Below are 21,161 nucleotides of genomic sequence, written 5' to 3'. Positions count from 1 at the left end.
TTTCACATTTCAGACTTCCAGAATTTAAAATGTGGAAAAAACACATCCTTTGTCCTAGGACTTTCTCCACAATATCCCAGAGAGTCCAGAGATGACAATTCTGGGACATTCGCACGCAAATCCGCTGATTTGACACATTCTGTCGTTGCCAAAGTAATCGAATACAACCAATTTGGGGGAGGATACAAAAGAAGTTCCAATTGGAATTAGATTTTAAGCAAATAAGGAAGGGATCCTACTAGTTAGAAAGCACAAAAAAGGAGCAGGATGTGGTTTAAATATTTTCTGTTAATTTCCGTCATGGGATTTGTGGTGGTGTCTCCGGCAACAACGCACAAACATACCCAAGGCGGCAGCAAGGAACGCATGGAGGATGGCTCGTACAGTCCCCGGGATGCTCACCACTTTGAAGGGGGAGTGCATCAGAATGAATTTGATCATGAAGCCATCATTGGGAGTGTCAAGGAAGCCGAGGAGTTCGATAGGCTCACCCCGGAGGAGTCGAAGAGGCGCCTGGGAATCCTTGTGCAGAAAATGGATCTCAACTCCGATGGTTTTGTGGATAGGCACGAGCTCAAGGCGTGGATCCTACGATCCTTCAAGATGCTCTCACAGGAGGAGGCCAATGATCGCTTCCAGGATGTTGACGAGGACAATGATGGCCTTGTGACGTGGAAGGAGTACCTGAAGGATACCTACGGCATGGAATCCGACAATGAAGCTATCCAATCCCTTGAGCAGATCATCGAGGAGGAGTCAAAACTAATTGAGGAAGACAAGGTGATGTTCAAAGCAGCTGATAAGGATGGTGATGGCTTCCTCACACCAGATGAATTTGTTGTCTTCCTAAGTCCGGAGGAGCATCCAGAAATGTTGCCTCTAATCCTGGAACAAACACTGAGAGAGAAGGATTTGAATGGGGATGGAAAGGTGGATTTTAAGGAGTTCGTTGGGGACTCTGCAAAGCACCACGATAAGGAATGGTTGATTTCTGAAAAGGAAAAATTTGACAGTGAATTCGATAAGGATGGTGATGGTGTCCTCAATGGAAATGAAATCCTCTCGTGGGTTGTTCCGAGCAATGAGTGAGTTTTCTTTTTTTTTTCTTTTCTTTTTTTTTTGGTTTTTATGAAAAAAAAATCCAAGGGGCGTTTATCTGAATAAAAAAAAATTTATTTAAGCCTTGAAAGTACTAAATTTTAGCTTAACAGATATTAAATTCAAGCTGAAAAAAACTTCAATCTTTAATTTATTCTAAAAAGACGAAATAGTCTTAGATTGAATAGAAAAAGCCCCGAAAGTACTAAATTAATGCTTAAAAAGTACTAAATTCAATTTTAAAAAGTTATTCAGTTCTCTGTAGTAAAATGGTCATATTGAGGATCGAGTCTTAAAAAGTACTAAATTGAAGCTTTAGTTTAATAGTCAGTACTAATTTCAAGCTTAAAACGTAGGTACTAAATTCAATATATAAAAAAGTTTGGTTTTCTGTCCTAAAAGGCTCAGATTGAGGATCAAAAGTATTGAAAAAGTACTAAATTATAGCCTGAAACGTACTACAATCAAATCTTTATAGTGCTAAATTAACTCGAATAAGTACAAAATTTAAGCCGAAAAGTTATTCCGTTTTTTTTTAGATTAGAAAATAATTAAATTAGAGAACGAAATTTAATCTTAAAATGTACTAAATTAAAACCTAAAACGTACTACATACATTCAACCCGAAATATTCGGTTTTTAGTGCTAAAAGGCTGATCTTGAAGAACAATTGCCCAAGAGGTACAAAATAGAAACTTGAAAGGTACTAAATTGATGCCTAAAATGTACTAAATCAATTTACTACACAGTACTAAATTCAATCTAAAAAAAAGTTGTTCGATTTTCTGTCCTTAAAGGCTCAGATTGAAGATTAAATGCCTTAAAAGTACCAAATTCAAGCCTAAAACGTACTAAGTTCAAGTCTTTGAAGTGGTAAATTAAACCAGAAAAAGTACAAAATTCAAGTCTTTTCTATTCCGTGTTTAGTCTGTGAAAAAGCTCAGATTTAAAATCAATGCTACCTAAAAAGTACTAAATTGACGCCTAAAACGTATTAAATTAAATCCGAAATATTCGGTTTTTAGTGCTAAAAGGCTTAGATTGAAGAACTAATTCCCTAAGATGTACTAAATGCAAGCTTGAAATGTACTAAATGCAAGCTTAAAATGTACTAAATTCAGTTTACTATACAGTACTAATTTCAAGCTGTAAAATACTAATTTCAGGATGAAAAAAAAGTTTTTGATTTTTGAAAATAATCGTATTATTCTTAAATAAATCTAATGTTAGTCAGATAAACACCCCTTGAAGGAAACTGAAAATTCATCTTTAATCATTTAATAAAAATTCAATAGAATTTTAAGTAAAAAATCTTAAAAAGGACTCAATAAAATTTTCTTTTGATAATTTTTCAGAGACGTTGCTACGGATGAAGTTCAACATCTCTTTGCTTCCTCAGACGACGATCACGATGATCGCCTATCTTATGAAGAAATCATCTCAAACTACGACACATTTGTGGGCAGCGAAGCCACAGACTATGGAGATCATCTGCAGAACATTCATCATTTGAGCGATGAACTGTAATCTCCCCCGAATATCTCTTAACCAAGGATACAGTCATTTCTTCTTGCCATATAATCTTTAAAATCAAATTACAATAAAATTTTCATTTAGAGTCATGCCTCATTTTAAAAATATTTATTGTGTTCTAAATTAATTACCAATATTATGCCATTGATTAAGTTTACAAAAAATACATAAAATAGTTTATATTCATTTTATTTTAGTAAATTATGTGAGTAAAAAGTAAAATTTTTGTGTTTTATTTAATTGAGAGAAATTTTGGATCCATTTCACTCTTATTGAGTGCCTTGAGATACTTTTGGCGTTCTTTAAGAACAAAATCTAGATTTGTTTGATGCTTCTCAGCTATTTCCAGGGCTCTACTCCAGTTATGCATCCTGATGCACAGTGCAATCGCTTCGTCAATCTTCTTATTGTGCAACAAGCAGATTTCAGCTTCAGTTTGACGACCATTTAGAATTGAATGTTCCGCCATTTGTTCAGCACATGATGCTGGAAGATTCTGTTTGGAGAAAGAAATATTTTTTTTTTGTTAATTTTAGAGGCTCTAAAACTCTTTAAAAAACTTCTTATGCACCTCAATATGTTGCAAATAGTGAATTTTATCAATTTGCAGAGCACGAGCGTAGGCTTCTTCGCTAATTCGCAGTTGATTCTTCTTCGTTGCCATTGCAGCAAGGGTGGCCCAAAGGACAGGAGTCTGCCCCAGTCGACAAACCTTAATAGCCTGACTCCAGAGGCTATCTTGAACGAATTTATGCAGGAGGTTGCAGTAAATCTTCACGGAGATTGTAAAGAGTGCCCCAGAGCTCTTTAGGCCAATTTGGCATCCTTCAAAGGACTCCAGTGTGACGCTCTTCCCGAATTCCGTCGAGTCGTACGTGAGGGTTGTGAGCCCAATGAGGGTGGGATCAGTACACGCCTCCCCGGGGCAGTACCAAATTGTGTAGCAGGCATCATGTAGTCCAACGAGGATATTCGCATCACTGCCCCACATCACAGAAAGCACCTGTGTGCCAATCTTGTGAATGGGGAAATTCTCAGCGCCACTCCTCAGGGATGCAATGTACAAATCTCTGTGGGTATCAATGAATACGAGGTATTGGTTATCCATTCCGCCCGAACGACAAACAGATATTTCCGTAATGGGGCTCTTGCTGCGAATCACCGATGCCTCATCCTGCCTCGTAGCTCCGGGCAAGAGATCAAAGATGTAGATCACAGTTTGATCGGCAAAATCTCTCACCGCGAGGACATTTGCTCCCAAGGAAATGCATTTTTCCGTTAAATTTGGCATCTGTGTGGATGACCCAGGGAATTTTGGGGTCAAATGCAATCGCCCCGTGTAGGTATAAATGTAAATTGCTGACACATCCACAGCAACGAAATTCCTACAAAAAAGAGAATTTATAGCAAAATCAGGAAATTTATGAGAAAAAATTTGATTATTTTAGCAAATTAAATCAAATTAAATTGGCGCTAAATTCCTTTTTTATGCTGATTATATTTTTTTATTTAGCTTAAGGGAGTGCTTATCTGTATTAAATTATTCGGATGTTCAGAACTATTTGTAATTATTAATATTCGGTTGATTAATCAAAGAAATCAAAATATTATTTTATAGTCCTGTTTTTAGTCTTAAAATGATTCAGAGGGTTCAGATTAAGAAACAGAAGCTTAAGAAATATATTTACTTTAACCCTTTTGCGTTTTTTGGGTCATACGTTGACACAAATGTGAAAAATTTTATTTTTTTTTTAATTATTAATGAATTTTAATGTTTTTTTCAAGTTAGAAAAGCATCAAACTCACACAAAAGAGGCCAAGGAAGACGTTCTGACTGAAAAAAGTCTCCTGAGAGCATTCATTAGAGCGCATGTTTCAATGTTTTTTATGTTTCACGTTGGACGCGAAAGGGTTAAACCTAAAAAGGACTAAATTCAAGCCGAAGCGTTGTGAATTCAACGCGAAATGTAGTAAATTCAATCATGAAAAATATTAAATTTAAGCTAAAAGTATTGTTTAGTTTTCGACCCTAAATAGGCACAGATTGAGAAAAAAAGTTTTTAAAAATTAGTTCAAACCTAAAAAAGGACTAAATTCAAGACTTAAAAAACTAAATTCAAACTTGAAAAGATACTAAATTCAACCAAAAAAAGTCTATTCAATTTTTAGTTCCAAAAGGGCTCATATTGAGAAAATATTGCTTAAAAAAAACTAAATTCATGCTTAAAATTACTCTTGTATTTTCAGTTGAAAAAAATTCAAGCCAAAAATACTAAAAATTTAAAACTAAAACAAACTAATTTCAAGCTGAAATTATAATTTGGTTTTTAATCCTAACAATCCTAAAGACAAAGATTGAGGAACAAAAGTTTAAAAAAAATATAATTCAAGCCTAAAAAAAGCAAAATTTCATGTGAAAAAGTAGTAAATTCAAACCGAGATAAACTAAATTCAAATCTAAAAAAGCTAAATTCAATCTTAAAATTATTCTTGGATTTTTAGTTAAAAAATTAACAGATTGAGGAACAAGAGCATAAAAAAATAATTCAAGCCCCAAAAAGATTAAATTAAAGCCGAAACATACTAAATTAAAGCCCAGAGGAGGTACATTCAAGCCTGAAGTTGTTAAATCCTTTTTTTAAAACTTTAATTTGCGAAAAATAAAAATATTTGATTTCTTCTTTTTTTCTGACGTATTGATGTTATTGCAAGAGGCTTCCGGTGTTCGTCAGAGGAAAATTCCTGCTCACCCAAGGAAAAGCAGCAATTTATGCCAAAGCTTTCGAGCCTAATAGTGGCTCTTCTTCAGTGGCTGAAAGGACATATTTATTCAGAACATTGAAACATAAGTTTTTTTTTACATATATTAAAGATTTATTGTTCTGAAAATTGTCGAGAAAAATCATGTAATATATGTAAAAAACTTATGTTTCAATGTTCTGAATAAATGAAAATTTCTGAAATTGCTGCTTTTTCTTGGGTGAGCGGGAATTTTCCTCTGACGAACACCGGAAGCCTCTTGCAATAAAAATATTTGTTTTTAGCATGATCAGCTTGTTTGATCGCCTAGCCCTTACTTACTTGACTCCCAATGAGAGAATATGAACGTCCGTGCGTCCATCCACAATAACAGGAGTGTTGATGTAGTTCTCATTGAAGATATGCAATTGATTGGGCGTCGTGACGAGCAGATGCCCATAGCCAAGCGCCATGCGGATAACTCGATCGGAAAATTCAAGAGTATCGCTTGTCTTGGTAAGAATATCCTGCAGGATAATGGTTCTCCTTCCAACTGCAGTTGCTTTGAGATTACGGCTCATCAACTGGCGGTCAATGATGTGCCCAAAGAGCAACGCCCCATTGCCACATCCTGCAACAATTTGTGTTCCATCTGGGGACCAATTGAGGCCATAAAGTGAACCAACATTCTGCGGAAAGCGACAGGTGCTGTAGCTCCACTGAAACAGCAACAACAGCAAAAAAGATTTAATGCTACAAAGCATAAAGTGATGCTGCGGCCTTCATTTACCCCCGAATAGTGACACAACTTCAGCATATTGAATCCCCCAATGGCAAGAAGATCCCCTTCTGGGCTTATATCAATGGACGTGATGGGATTTTCATCTGGAAAGCTCGTGTAGAGATTCGATCCTTGTACATCCCACACTTTGTAGCGACAATCCTCACCACCAGACACAAGGAGATTCGAATGATTGGCCCACGCAACACAGAGCACGAGCCCATCATGCGCCTTCCATTTGCTCATCTTGCTATTGGCAACAAGTGGTTTGATAGCCATCAAGCTGCCCTGAGTGTAGGTGATTGCAGTTGAATTAGGGGACCACCTGGCGCATCGAATAGGTCCCTCATTTTGAATAACAGTCGACCGAAGCATCCCAGTTCGGGACCAAATCTTCACAATCCCATCCTCACCAGCTGTTAGCAATGCTGACCCATCAGGGCTCCATCGGGCCACCGTAATAGCCCCCGTGTGAGCCGAAATTGTCCTCTCCAGCCTTGCGTTCTTGTTGATAATGATAAATCTCCCATCATTGCTGGCAATGAGCAAGGAGTCAGCACTCTTCCCCCCATGCCCACCCACATTGGCCTTCAGCACGAGCAAATGCAAGTCCGTTGGGTGAAAGTCCTCCGGAAGTGATGCCACCTGTACACTCTCGCGCGTATTTGCTGTCCATTTCAACAAATTCCGATCAGTTGAGCAGGAGTAGATCTCTTCAGCTCCTGACCAATGGACGTAGGGCACATTGCCAAGCTTCTGAACACTTTCCTTCGAAAAGTTTGTCTTGAACTTCATGACTTTTTCTTCTCTTCTGATTGTTTATTCGCCCCTGTTGCTGGGTAACAACATTTAATCAATAAACTTTCAGGGCTTTCCTGGACATGTCTAAATTAATTTCATTTCGAGGAGTTTGAAAGAATATTTTAAACACATCGTTACGTTTTTTTTTATTTCTTTATTTTTATTTAAAAGCACGAGTATAAAAAATTCTTTATCAATATTTGGAATATTTTTCTAATTTTTTTTTTGAATACTTTTGCAGTATTATGTATGTCTAAAATATGTTTTAATGCACGCATAATCTTATAATTTACTGTGTACCGTCAATTGGGGTGAATAAGAAAAGAAAAATTATTAAAAGCTCTATATGATGAAGAATCCTTTCTAAGAAGATAAAGCTTCTGAACAAACAGGGTTGTAGTTAGAAATTTATTCAAAGGGGGTGTTTGAAGAATTATTATTTTAACATTTTAACCCTCCGTATACTGTGAGGGGTAGGTGACCGACCCCAGAGCTATATTTTAATTAGTTGCGGCTTAGTTATTGAGATATAGAACCAAGCTTCTGGAAATAAGTTCCTTGATAATCTGAGAAGATTGTGTAAAAATTTGAGGTCAATCCGACCACCAGGAAAAAAGTTATTAAAAAAAATGTAAGAAGAGGGAATTCAAAAATCGGTGTAACGGTCAAATTTCTTCCAGTTTTTCTTCCATTGTCACTCTTTGTCTCTTTCTTGACGATTCTAACCTCAAAAAAATTATTGAAAAAATCATCAAAAAATCCATTGAAAAATTAATTTTTGTGTTCTAAAATGGACAAAAGATTTCTTAGGGAGTACCAAGGAGTCTATCAAAGCTCATTTGAACGAAAGAAGTTGCTTTTTTTTGGGAAAAATTCTATGGGGTCGGTCAGTTACCCCAATAGTAATGCGCGTAACTGTTTTGGTCACAGTATACGGACGGTTAAGGTCCATTGGGTCAGGCTCGATTTTGAAAATGTTTCATTTTGTATAGTTATTTTATGAATATTGAGTCTAAATTAGTACAAGACTATATCTTTACAATCCCTGACCGTTTTATGAACATAAAAGAACGTCCTCAACGACTCACAGGATCAGGAAGGACAAAAAAACGAAAATTTTCAAGTTAAGATTTTTTTCTCAAAAATGTCTTATTTGTGTTCAAACGAACCCATAAAATTATTTTTAGTTCAATCAGCTTGCTTGATTGATCGCGAACCTTAAAGAGTTAATTTAGAGAAAAGATCACTAATCAGAAAAATCGCTAAAAATGGTTAAAAAGAACGAATTTTAAGTCGAGATTCTTGAGAATTAAGATAAATAAACCATTTAACTGCTGTTGCCTTCGAATTATCAGTTTTTGACACATTTTATAATTCTGACGTTTGACGTTTTTAACTTTACGTCTTAGTTTTTCTCCTAATTTTGTTTTAACATTTTAACATTACTTATCTGAAGTTTAAGTTTAATTTTAATTTGATATTTCCTTTTTCTTGTTGATTTTTGTTTTAAAGTTTTATATTCTTTTAATAACGTTTAATTTTTCTTCTAATGTTTGACGGTTTCTTTCAAACATTTGACTTTTCCTTTTAAACGTTTGAAGTTTCGTTTCTAACTAAAGTTTTGACGCCAAAGCACCTTCTCTAGCTACGCAACTGTGAACCAGACCTAATCTCACAGAATTTAGATTTAAGAATAAATTTTGCGTTTTTCTTTTCATCCTTTTCATTCCTATTCACCCCAATTGCCGGCAAATACTACTGTATAGGCTTTAGCGCTATACGGATAAGTTTGAATTGTGAAATATTTCAGTACAATATAAAGGAAAACCACATAAAATTCTATCACACCTATTTTTTTTTTCATTTTTTGTTGTGGAATAAAAATTAATTAGAATATCTTATATTTTTTAATAAAGAAGATATAATAAAAAAATTATCGTTTTAGCATTTTTAAAATATTGCAAAAATATTTAAACTTTGGGATACTTTAAGGGGAAACATCTTTTACGTTCTAAAAGGAAGTTATTCAAGCCAATATAGGTCATGATCTCTTCAAAAAATAATGTTCTTGACGATTAAAGAACATTATTTTTAATGTTATTTTAATATTATTTTTAAATGAAAATATTTTCAAAAACTTCCCTAAAAACTCACAGATGAAATATTTCATGAAATTTATACAGAAAAATCAAAATTATGACGTCATTTTTGTCATTTTTGGGCAAATATATGTTATAAAATTTTTTTAAACTCTTCTTAGTTTCCCTTAGGATTGATTTATGATCTTTTTAGAGATTATTGTTCTGTGCGTTTCTTTGAAGAAAATATTGATCTATATTGACATGAACAAGGACATGAATAACCTCCTTTATGTTCTTAATGAAATAAAGTTTTATCCTGTTTCAATCAATGCCTACAAAAACATGTTAAAAAGTTTTCAAAATACTTGCTGTTTAGAGATCCTCATAATCATTTAACCCCTTCAGGACCGGGCCAAGCCTGTTTGGCGCTGAAGTTGTTTTTTCGATCCATTTTTATTCTTTGAATCCTTAAAGACGTTTTTTATTGGATTAAAATTTTCAGGAACTGTTTATTCCTTCATTGATTGCGATTTCAGTCCTTAAAGGGTTAACTACTTATCTAAACACTTGGAGTTAATTTTAATTAAAGTAAAAAGAATAAAATTTGTTAACAATTCTTATCGAATTGTTTTTTGGTTCTGCATACGTAAAACAAATAATTCTTGAAGTGAATAAGATAAGTCTACCATCTCATTGGAGTTACTTTCCCAGAATTCGTCGGACTAAACAAAATAAAAATAAAATTAAAAAAAAATAAATAAAAGAAAAAATAAGAAAATAAATTTACTTTGTAACAGCAGCTGCTTGACTTGGGCTCAGAGTAATGAGAGGAGCCAATTTCTCCGTAAATCTCTGATAATTCCTCTCAAGTTCCTTCTGATAGTCCTTCTGATCGGGTAAAATGAGATTCTTATTCTTCTTCAGGGCATCATGACACTTTTTGGAGAAATCCTTGAAGCACAGCCGAAGTTTATTCTGATGCTTCGACGGGACTGCAGTGCCATCCGAAAGTCCCGATAGGAAGACAAGAGCCATCTCCATTGGACCCTGATTAACTGTCGTCCCAATGCAACCCTGTAGAACCATTTGGAGGATCTTCGGATCAGCTGGTTCTTGATTTGTTGCCGTTGCCAGCTCCAACGTTTTCTTCTGAATATCCTCAATGGCCACCTCAATGGGTTCCAGGACAATTTGCATGCGATTAACCACCTGAATTCGCGTCTTTACGTACGGGAAGTGATTAGCCGTTGAGAGGATTGTCTTCCTCTTGCATTGCTCATGGAGATCCCCATGAGCTTTCCCAGTCTTTGTGAAGGGTGTTGCAAAGATAAATCTCTCTGAAAAACAATTCGGATCAATTTTTATTCAAAGAAAAATCTCTGTTTTACTCACTTATGTTGAAATTTCTCTCAAAATGCGTTTCCCGGTGACGTAGTTCGTATGTTTCGAAATAAGGTTCAACGTAGGTAATTTGGATGTAGGCCTTTTCCGGATCTAGCATATTAATGTCCACATTGTTGGAATCTTTAATGATTTCTACGCATTCCGGTCCAAAACGATCCGAATAGAAATTCTGAAGACGACTAAAAATCTCCGGAAGTTTAGTCAATGTTGGTTCTTTGTAGATAAATTCCTGCTGATCGAGATCCCCAAATTTCGCTCCGTAGAAACCCACCCGGAAGTACGTCCCAAACACCCTCTTCCCATGAAGTTGGGCAACACGATTGAAGGCCTCTTGCAATTTCCCATGAATCTTCCCCAATTTCTGGAAGTCGCAATTATTTTCGCAAATTGGTATTAGAACCTTGTACACATCATTCATGGCTTCGTACATCCCGGCAATTTGGAAGGAATTTGCCGCTTCCTCCAGAAGCGCCTTTAGACCACTTTCTGTGAATCTATTCCCAAGGCAAATCCCATCTTCGCCGGGATTGAGAACATCATCAGACACAGCAGACTCCATTAGGGTATTCGGGGAGATATGCTTGAAGGAAACAGCTCCAACAGGCAGGTGCTTCTGACTCTCCAACATACTCAAGTATTCAGCCACAAGAGCAGCACTGTGTACATAGCACATGGCTGCTTCAGTGTGATTTGCTCGTTCCATGTGCTTCTTGGCCATATTCTCGAGCCAAGTTAGTCGCAAATCCGGGGAATTCTGATAACCCTTTGCAATGCGATGCATCAAATCAAGCAACATTTCCGGATCCTCCTGATACTCCTTCATCTTAACCGTATCCGATAGGATCATGTGCAAATTGAACAATAAGTCTTGAACCTGAAAAGGAAATATACTGCGTAAGCTGACCAAGCTTACATGATCTGTGTTTGTGTTAGAAAACTAGACCGAAGATCAACTTAGAAATTGTACAAAATCAGGAAAAGTTGAAAGGTCATGCCCTAAGAAATGCTTAGAAAATCATTCACTAGTCAGACAGTCTTAAGTTTCTATTTCCCTAAAAATGTCTTAAGTTAATTTAGAAAGAAAAAACTTAAGATGATTTGCGAAGCCGAAAGGTAGTAAATTCAAGCCGAAGAGTTCTAAATTCAAGCCAAAAAGTAGTAAATTCAACCAAATCAATGAATAAATTTATGCCGATAAGTATTTAATTTTCAGTCCCAAAACGGCACAGATTGAGGAACGAAACTGATAAAAAAAATCATTAAAGCCTCAAAAAGGACTAAATTCAAACCGAAAAGTAATAAATTAATGCAAAAAAGTAGTAAATTGTACCCAAAAACAAGACTTAATTTAAACCAAAAAGTCCCAAATTGGTCTTAGGACTTTCTCGGTTTTGAAGTCAAATATTCAACCAAAAAGTCCTAAATACGTTTTTGGATTTTCTCGGTTTTGAAGTCAAATATATAACCAAAAAGTCCTAAATACGTTTTTGGATTTTCTCGGTTTTGAAGTCAAATATATAACCAAAAAGTCCTAAATACGTTTTTGGATTTTCTCGGTTTTGAAGTCAAATATTCAACCAAAAAGTCCTAAATACGTTTTTGGATTTTCTCGGTTTTGAAGTTAAATATTCAACCAAAAAGTCCTAAATACGTTTTTGGATTTTCTCGGTTTTGAAGTCAAATATTCAACCAAAAAGTCCTAAATACGTTTTTGGATTTTCTCGGTTTTGAAGTCAAATATTCAACCAAAAAGTCCTAAATACGTTTTTGGATTTTCTCGGTTTTGAAGTTAAATATTCAACCAAAAAGTCCTAAATACGTTTTTGGATTTTCTTGGTTTTGAAGTCAAATATTCAACCAAAAAGTCCTAAATACGTTTTTGGATTTTCTTGGTTTGGAAGTCAAATATTGAACCAAAAAGTCCTAAATACGTTTTTGGATTTTCTCGGTTTTGAAGTCAAATATTCAACCAAAAAATCCTAAATACCTTTTTACATTAAAATTGTCTGACTAGTTAATTAAAACTTAAAGAAAATCAATAATGGCGTTTTCGAGTATATATCGAAAAAAAATAAAAAAAATTGTGGTTGATTCTATGCCCCCTAGCGGTCATTTTTGGAACTTTGTTCTAGAAAGTTGTAGAAATTCTTGAGAGCTCTCACCCAAAGCCAATTTGATTAAAATCGGTTAATCCGTTTTCGAGTTATGACCGATTTTCGATTAAAAAATTGCGATGGCCATATTAGCTAAACGGCTTGACCGATTTTCAAAAATGAGATATCGTTGAAAAGGTAATAAAGCATCCTACAACTGACTAAAATTTCAAACCTTTAACTCTTATAGGCGCTGAGATATAGGCAAACCAGGCAAACTAAAAGACACTCAACTAACCTGTTCTGGGAAGGAAGTTTCCTGGAGTTCTGTATCAGATTCTGCGTAGACTAGAATTGTTTTGAGAGCCTTCCGCAGTGATTGTTCGCTGAAGGTTGAACTTGTCCCAACCAGGGAGCTCAGAGACATTGTAACTTGCATCTTAACCCGAGCGAAATTCTGCAACAAAAGGAAAACACAAAAATTGTCAAAAAAAATTCAAACAAAAAGATCTTCTGATGCAAAACGTACATTTCCTATTTCAAAATTCTGCCTCATGAGTAAGTAGAGTGATGCTGCTGCTTGTGAGCGCACATTCGGGAGCTGCGACCCACAATGCTTCAGCAGGAGAAGACACAAATCCGCACAACTGTCCGTTTCTTCGTCAAAGAGTAGATTGTGGAATTTGAAGATAAGTGATCGTTGCGTTGCAAAGAGATTCCTCAGAGCGAGGGTGCTCTGATTGCGTGAGAGAGCATGCAGGAGAACCTTGAGGAGGACCCCAAGGAGATTGTGATGAATCTCCGATGAAGTTGCCACCTGAACAATGAGCTCAAGCGTATCCAGGATAATGAGACAAATTTCCGTGGCCAAGGAGCCCTCAATTGAGTAATTAACTTCCATTTCGCACTCAGACTTTGTGGAAATATCATAAAATTGCGACCTGTAGGGCATTTGATCTTTCCTCCAGCGGAATATTTCCGTCGAATTGCGATCTTTGCGCCTATTCATGAATTCACTCCTTGCCGATCCCGTTCCACGAATACATTCCTCCAATCTCTCCTTGATATCCGGAGTTTTGCGGAAACTCTGCGTATTCCTCTTCACTGCCTGCCTCCTGTGCCCTTTGTACTCAAAGCACGGCAAGCAGGTGTTTAGCACCTGAAGAACCTGATAGAGACGATGTGGCGCCAGGCCCAGCGTCCAAATGAACAGAACATCCCGTTCGAGATTCTTCAGCACCCAAAGGAAGCACGAGAGTAGATGACGCGTATTCTCCACACTCATTTGCGTCTTATTCTTCACTGGATCCGGTGAGAAGGAGTACATGCGACTCCCGGAAATTGCATAAGCCACCTCTGGATGAATCGTTGTGCGAGAATTTATATTCCCATGTGGGCCTTGGTAGTCATCGAGAATCCCAATATTGTGGAAACGATCGTGACTTTCCGGTATGTACTGGTGCAAATTGTTAATTGTATCCATGACAATGCCCAAGAGAGGTAAATACAGGGCAGCTACGCGAGCTTTTGCAGCTGGTTCAGCGTACCGCGTATCGAGATCATGGTACGTCATAAGATTTCTAATACATCTTATTGCTTTTCCATGAAGAGATGAATTTCTAACAAGAAAAAGTCAATCATAACGCGTCCAGTTATTAGAGTTGGTATACCACAACGCGGATGGGTCAGTCTATGCGTTGTAATTTAATTTGTGAGCAGAATTAGTAGGCAAAGTCGATATTTTTTATAAAATTTAGCAATTTGACGGATTAAAATGCTTATATCTTAAGTTCTATTAGACCTACAGAAATTTCTTGACTAGTTATGGAAAGCTATTGAAATAAGCTACAATCTGATGTATATTTCGATACATTTCAAGGTCACCTCTAGAACACAAAATGGTAGATTTTTGATCTACCAAAACAGTTTTTTGCACTTTTTGTCCTCAAGGAATGGTTAGAGAGGTTTCTGAAGTTCCGGAAAGTTTTAGAGTTTTGCAAAACCTTTAATTTGATACCAAATTAAGCAAAATCGGACAGACAGTTCAAGAGATATGGCTTTTAGAACTTTTCAAATTCAAGAATTTTTCAAATGATCAAATCTTTTAAACGGCGACATAGATTTTCTTCATTTTCGGACTGATGAAAGATATTGAGTCAGGCTACAACATATCAAAATTTAAAAGAAATCGATAATGGGGATTCGGAGATATTGCCCCTTAAAGTTAGGCAATTTTTGTTTTTGCTTTTAGCGCCTCTTGCGGATGTTTTTGAAACTTGAAATGTTCTAGACATTTGTAGGGCTTCTTGAAACCTTTCATTTGAACCTAAGTTGGTCAAAATCGGTCAAGCCGTTCTCGAGTTATATTGAAAAAACACTTTTTGCTTTAGACCGCCATATTTGCTAAACGGCTTGACCGATTGTCAAGTATGAATTGTTGAGGAAAATGTCTCACTGAGCCCTACAACATACTAAAATTTCAGATCTCTAGCTCTAAGGGAAGTGGTTGACGGTATTTCAAAATGGCGGACGGCGGCCATCTTGGATTTTGAAAATGCGAAAAAATGAAATTTTACACCCACATTTCTATAGAAAACTTCAACCGGAAATCTCTATCTGTTACTGTTCCCGAGATATAAGGCAAAGTTTGGACCACCGGCCGGCAGGCTGGCCGGATCAAAATGTGGGATGTCTAAAACGGGCTCATACCAAGTTTGAGCCCGATCTGAGGTGGTCAGTTTTTCCGACGATTACAATACTTGGTGTTGGCCACGATTGTGGTATACCAACTAATTAACAAAGTTCTGAAGAAAATCCTAAAATTAGTTAAAGAATAAAGTTACTTACGATGTCTCCAAGACTGCAGCAAGTTCAGCTAAAACCAGGCCAACGAGGAAATGTTGTTGTCTAAAGTCATGACTAAGCTCAGCATAAAGTGTCTTATCAATTCCATGCTAAAAATTCCAATTAGAACTCATAAATTCCCTTTTAGAACCTCCCAATTAACAAGTAAATTCAAACCTACCACAGCACTGACGTAGGAATTCTGACTGTTATTCGACGTTATGCTCGGTGTAGGGCTACACGGGGCTGACAATGTTGTATACGGTGTTGCAAAAGGCAAATTAAGGGCAACAAAATGCTCATGACTGCATACAATACGCAAAAAATCCAACTTGTAGTGAATCAAATCCGGTGTTGAAGTCAATTTAGACGTCATGACTTTGTAGTAAGTCTTAATGAGTCCAAAGACAAATCCCCGATCCATTATATTTAGCAGATCAAAAATGAAGAAAGCCAAACTCGAATTGAGAGCTTGAGCAAATTTGGATTCACTGCAATGGAACCCAATGACTTTCGTTGTGACCAAATGGACGAGAGTTGAGAGATCATCCGTAAATTGATGCGGGAAACGTGTCTTCCTCGGGGAATCCATGAGATTCATAATGTCCAAATGGTCAATCATGCACTTTATCATCAATTCAAACAACATCCACGAGTTATTCATGGCTAAATCCGAAGTACTTCCACTTGAAACAACCCAACGGAAAGCCAGCTCTTCATGAAGAATCCGGACTTGGCCATCGCGACCAGTTACATCCGATGGGGAAATATCCTTTGATTCAGTCCTCGTCAGGAAGGGCCTATCGAGGCTACGACTGGATAATTCACTCGGGACATGGAGATCGGGAATACTGTTGCTCCTGCAACAATTAATTGTATTTTAACCCTTTCAAGTCCGCGATCGATCAAGCAAGCTGATTGAACTAAAAACAATTTTAATGGGTTCCTTTGAGCTCAAACTGATCCTGTGAGTCCTTGAGGATATCCCTTTGTAGTCATAAAATGATCAGGGATTGTAAAGACATAGTCCTGTACTAGTTTGGACTCAATATTTAAAAATTAACTATACAAAATGAAATATTTTCAAAATTGAGTCTTTGAGTTAGCGTATGACCTAATGGACCTAAAAGGGTTAAGGAGACATCAGGAAAGATATATCTAATCACCCACAGAGAACAGTTTTCTTTCTTTAGATGCCAAAAAAGGCGTCATAAGTGAGAAAAGATACGTCAAACGTTAGAAATGTCAAAAAATAAAAAAAAAAGAATTGTCAAAGCGGAAAATTAACTTTATAAACGTTTTAAAAAAACGTCAAATATTAGAAAAGATGTCGTGCTTGTAGTTTGGACCAATTTTGATAAGCAATTCTTCGTTTTATTAACGGTGTTATACAGCTAAAAGCCTGAAGATGTTTTAAAATTACCCGAAACGTCGCTAAAAGCGTGAAGACGTGCGTTTTAATTGACTGTCTCCGATTAAAAAAAAACAACATTAGAAAAGAGATTCTAAAACAATATCCAAACGTAAGGAAACAAACTGTCAAACATTAAAATAAAATTAAACTTTAAAAAAAGTTACGTAAACCGTTAGAAAGAGAATGTCAAATATTAGTATAAAATGTCAAATATGTAAAAAGAAATGTAAAAGATTTAGAACCGAAAGTTAAACGTTAGAAAAGAAACGTAAAATGTTAAATTTTATTCGATAGAAATAACGGCAAATTAAAAGCATTTTCTATTTAAAAAAAATAATCAAACATTAGGAAAAGAAATGTCAAAAATTAAAATTTAAGTTAGGCTATCAAAAAGGTACGTCAAGCGGGTTAAGCGTTAAAAAACGTTATGTAACAATCGTTGGAATTGTAATATAAATTGTCAAAATCTTCAAAGGTGATTAAAAAATCCATTAAATAAATTTCTGGCTAAGCCCCTGTTAGACATTTCGATCCTCTTGAGAATCTTCTTCAGGCCAACAAACTTTCAAAAAAATTCTTTAAAGTTTCTTTTCTTAAAGAACTAGGAATAAATTCTTGATGTTTCTTATAGCCAGAGACTTTATATTTTACGTTAGGTAAGTTAAAAGAGTCTAGGGACCAGCGTCGTTAATGGACTTTTGTGCTTTCTATATCGTTTTGTATGAGGTCTAGAAGAAGATTCTAAAGTAATCAGGGATCAGACTTGTTCTAAGGAACTTTTTAGCCTGTTTCAACCCTTTATTTTGTGTTACAGTCGCAGGCAGTTCTATTTTTTAAAATTCCAATTCAAGAATTCAGTTTTTAGTATCCGCATTTAGAAGTTTAAAAGAAAAATGAGATCTGGTCCTATTAGTCTATTCTTAGCACCTGTTCTAGATAGTTCAATGGGCCTATCATTCCTGTTAATGTTCTATTAGCTAGGACACACATCAGTCTTCTTCTTCTTCTTCTGCACTTTAAATTGTACGGCTGTTGGATTCCTTCCGGATCCATATAGCCTACATCAGTCTTACTTATTAGTTCGCCAGAATCTTAATTTTATCAAATAAAACAAAGAATTTACTCACTTATTGAACCCTTCGCCACTCTTACTCGACGTCATTCTCATTTTAGCATTTAAGGGATGCGGAATAAAGGCTTGATACTGGATGTAAGTACTCAAAAGTGGATGACGTCCAAAGTTGTCCAAAGAGACATCATCCTGAAGAACCTAAAATATTAAATCAATTAAGTTTCAATTTATTCCTTTTACAAAACATTAAAAAAAATTAAATAAACTTACCGTAAGCTTCTGAGATATTGAGATGAGTGTTTCAAAGACAGTCGGAGCGAGGGACAAAATCTGCCCACTAACTTTGTACGTCGTTACAAGGAGTTCCAGGAGTTTATCCATTATAACTGGCAAATGCTTCACAAGAGGCTCAATGTCTGATAGTTGAATCTCAAGGAGAGCCTTCTTCATCTCCTTCTCCATGTTTCCTTCCCCAATTCTCGGGGGAACTTTTCTTGTTTCCAAATATTCACAAAGAGTGATGAATCTTAGGGAAGGAATTTAATGAATTTTATTTTTAAAATTTGAAAATTAGAGCTGAAATAAAGAGAATTATAAAATGAATTAATGATTTAACTTACTTGTCCAAGTAGGGATTGAGGGTGTGAACGGATGTGACAGCATCAATTGTTAGTGAGAACACCGGACGATGATTATCGAGCCACTTAGTGCCGGGCAATTGAACATCTGGTGGGATAAATGAATAATTCTCCGGTGGCTCTTCCACCATCACTGGTAGATTGAATTCCCCCACGCTGAGCTTCCCATCTTGCAGGATGGGGATCCACGTGTACCCAATGGGTGTCTCAACTGTTGATTGAACCTCCTGCGGCTTCTTCTGACACGAAACATGGAAAATCGTGAAGAAGAGATGATGGTTTTGCTTGAGATTTGCTGGTAGAGCTATTTTAATTTCATCATAGAACGAGGGGCATTTGTTGTGATAATTCACCGCTGTGTACACCTCTGAGGTGAATTCCGGGCAGGAGCTCTTCGCAAAGATCGCCATAACAGCGTCAGATTGCTTCTCCCCAGCCATTAGTTGTACCCTTATTGCGATATTTCGTGCAGAACCAGCACGAGCGGCGAAATTCAACTCTTTGCAGTTGACAAAAATGAGATTCCTGTAGAAGTAATGGGGTTGCATGATGGGAATCGCTGGGAATTCCAGCACTTCCTTTATCGGGCGTGTTTTGTCTTCCGGATAGGGGTCTAGTTTTGCCAATTCCGGCGTTATTGCACACTTAACTTCCTCCGGGCATGGAGATATCTCCAGCTTTATCGATCCGGGGATGCATTTGTATTTCTTCGTAACTGCTCCGGGTCGTTTGAGTTCCGGAAGAAACTTAAAGAGATCCTCATCCTTCATTCTATCGCCTTCCTGCTTGAAGAAGCTCGAAACGGTGATGGCAATTGGGCGAAAAGTCTCAATGCTATTGGCAAAATCATCCGGAGACCACGATCTTCGTTTCTCCAGGCGTCTCTCGAGGGATCCACGTCGTGTTAGGGTGCCCATATCACTCGCTCTCTTCCGCAGCTGATCGAAGCTACTTGTTGAAGATTTTCTATCGAGACTATTTGAACTTGAGGCAGTTGTCGTCATCCCGTCGCGTTCATCCTTCTCCGCATTGTCACCATTGAAGATGCTATTAAGGTAGATTCCCGTCCATGCGAAGGGCATTCGATACTTCCCGAGTCTCTCACAGAAATCAGCAGCATTTGATTTGGCTTTGTCACGATACTTGTCTTTGTCCTCCTTCAAATACGGCTCCACTGAATCCTTAATATCCCCCTGAAGAACCTTCTCGAGGCGTATGACCAGGAAGAGATCATTACTCGGGTTGGTTACTTCGAAAATAGCTGTTCTACTCTGAGAACTAATATCGCTGTAGGGCACGTGAGATGCCAGCATCCTCTTGAGTTGCTCCGAATTCATGTCAAAGTAGAAATTCTCCGAGAGTTTCTTCTTCTCTTTTGCATCGTAAATTGCCATTGAGGCAAAAATTGGCTCAACTTCCAGCTCCAGCTTCAACTGCAGGCATTTAACCATAAAACGACTTCCCAGATGCTCCATCGGGATCTCAGCCGGCAGGCGACGTTCAACGACATCCTCATTGTCCGAATCGGGGTAGAGGCTGAACAGGGCGTCCTGACGATCCTCCCCACGACGATTCTCATTTGCCTGATCAATTGTTTCGGGAGCCACGCGATCTAGGAGTCCCGGAATTAGGGGATCATTGACGGAACTTCGGAGGTCAAAGCTCGCCCAAGAGCTACGTGGGGTGAGGGTGTCTGTGCACGTGGATACCGATGAGAGACTCGCAATGGATTGACGACTACTCGGTGTGCAGCTTTCACTCTGAAAAATCATTTACTTTTGTAGATTATTTGAAAGTTTTAGCAAACTTCGGACGAAGGATTTCTTCTTACCCGATAGGTCAAAGTATCGTCGAATGAAATGAAATCTTTATCAATTTCAAACTCTTGCTGCGATATGGGGCTCAATGCACCCTTATCCAGACGCTCCCGGGCACAGCAAGAGCTGGAAAAGTGTCGATGAGCAAACTCCACAACCTTCCAGGGTCTCGTGAAGGTGTCAACACATTGCTGCACGTACAGTGGGAGTGTAGATATTGCTTCCTTGGGGACAATGTGTTCAAGAGTCCGCAGCTTCCGTTCAATGACTTTTATCTTTAAATCCTGCTGTGGGAAGTCCAGAATTCCCCGCAATGGGTCTCTGCACAGCACACTGTAGTGCTGCGCTAAGAAATCCTCGTAATCAATCGGCTCTACTTGATCATTGATGGAAATCTGGAAAATAAATTAAAAATTTATCGACTTCCGGAAATTTGTTTATTTTGAGTGTTATCTACCGAAGACGAGCAGACGGAACTTGTGTCGCTCTTATTGGAGATTTGATGCGTTGCCACATTCTTCCTTACTTCCGATGCGTGGTGTCTGAGCAGAGAATAAAGAAATTAAAAAGGAATTATTAAAAGAAAATTGAAAAATTTGTGAAAAAGAAAATTCTGTCAAAATGATTTTACTTTGAGAGTTTTTGTGCAAAAGCTCTCTGCATTGAGGCCATTCTTATCAATCAATTGCTTGGAAATCACTTAAAGAACTTTCTATGTCAATTAAATCACATAAAAACTGTTTTTTCATTCATTAAAATGATTAAAATGCAAAATAAATCACACCTTTAATTCCAAATTAATTGTTGTTGTGATTCACTGACATTTCCAAACAAAACCACCTTGAA

At 37.0% G+C, this 21,161-nt stretch overlaps 3 protein-coding genes across 3 annotated transcripts; 1 reads left to right on the top strand and 2 right to left on the bottom strand.

The window, feature by feature from the left end:
- The first annotated feature begins 101 nt into the window (after positions 1-101).
- LOC129790461 (reticulocalbin-2) lies at positions 102-2,853 on the top strand. The gene is made up of 2 exons (XM_055827947.1): positions 102-1,085; positions 2,454-2,853. Exons 1-2 carry the CDS (start codon positions 268-270, stop codon positions 2,623-2,625), a joined length of 990 nt encoding a protein of 329 aa, XP_055683922.1. The 5' UTR covers positions 102-267; the 3' UTR covers positions 2,626-2,853.
- Positions 2,727-6,946, bottom strand: LOC129791274 (intraflagellar transport protein 80 homolog). The gene is made up of 4 exons (XM_055829345.1): positions 6,161-6,946; positions 5,713-6,089; positions 3,203-4,016; positions 2,727-3,127 (listed from the first exon to the last, which is right to left on the bottom strand). Exons 1-4 carry the CDS (start codon positions 6,944-6,946, stop codon positions 2,864-2,866), a joined length of 2,241 nt encoding a protein of 746 aa, XP_055685320.1. The 3' UTR covers positions 2,727-2,863.
- A 140-nt stretch (positions 6,947-7,086) lies between these two features.
- LOC129790460 (dedicator of cytokinesis protein 7) lies at positions 7,087-21,147 on the bottom strand. The gene is made up of 13 exons (XM_055827946.1): positions 20,947-21,147; positions 20,773-20,857; positions 20,330-20,710; positions 18,481-20,258; positions 18,131-18,386; positions 17,916-18,058; positions 15,556-16,234; positions 15,378-15,484; positions 13,060-14,149; positions 12,829-12,987; positions 10,426-11,311; positions 9,821-10,370; positions 7,087-9,755 (listed from the first exon to the last, which is right to left on the bottom strand). Exons 1-13 carry the CDS (start codon positions 20,985-20,987, stop codon positions 9,716-9,718), a joined length of 6,195 nt encoding a protein of 2,064 aa, XP_055683921.1. The 5' UTR covers positions 20,988-21,147; the 3' UTR covers positions 7,087-9,715.
- Positions 21,148-21,161: the final 14 nt, after the last annotated feature.

Source organism: Lutzomyia longipalpis, chromosome 2 (assembly GCF_024334085.1).
Source record: "Lutzomyia longipalpis isolate SR_M1_2022 chromosome 2, ASM2433408v1".
NCBI classification, from domain to species: Eukaryota; Metazoa; Arthropoda; class Insecta; order Diptera; family Psychodidae; genus Lutzomyia; species Lutzomyia longipalpis.
This window is presented reverse-complemented; position numbering and strand designations above follow the sequence as displayed.

Coding starts and splice junctions, on each gene's coding strand:
- LOC129790461 (XM_055827947.1), top strand. CDS start 268: ATGTGGTTTAAATATTTTCTGTTAATTTCCGTCATGGGATTTGTGGTG. Junction 1,086..2,453: donor TGGGTTGTTCCGAGCAATGA/GTGAGTTTTCTT, acceptor ATAATTTTTCAG/AGACGTTGCTACGGATGAAG.
- LOC129791274 (XM_055829345.1), bottom strand. CDS start 6,946: ATGAAGTTCAAGACAAACTTTTCGAAGGAAAGTGTTCAGAAGCTTGGC. Junction 4,017..5,712: donor ATTCTCTCATTGGGAGTCAA/GTAAGTAAGGGC, acceptor TCTTTTTTGTAG/GAATTTCGTTGCTGTGGATG. Junction 3,128..3,202: donor ACTATTTGCAACATATTGAG/GTGCATAAGAAG, acceptor TTCTCCAAACAG/AATCTTCCAGCATCATGTGC.
- LOC129790460 (XM_055827946.1), bottom strand. CDS start 20,987: ATGGCCTCAATGCAGAGAGCTTTTGCACAAAAACTCTCAAA. Junction 20,711..20,772: donor GTTCCGTCTGCTCGTCTTCG/GTAGATAACACT, acceptor TTTATTTTCCAG/ATTTCCATCAATGATCAAGT. Junction 11,312..12,828: donor AAACTTCCTTCCCAGAACAG/GTTAGTTGAGTG, acceptor TTTCCTTTTCAG/GTTCAAGACTTATTGTTCAA.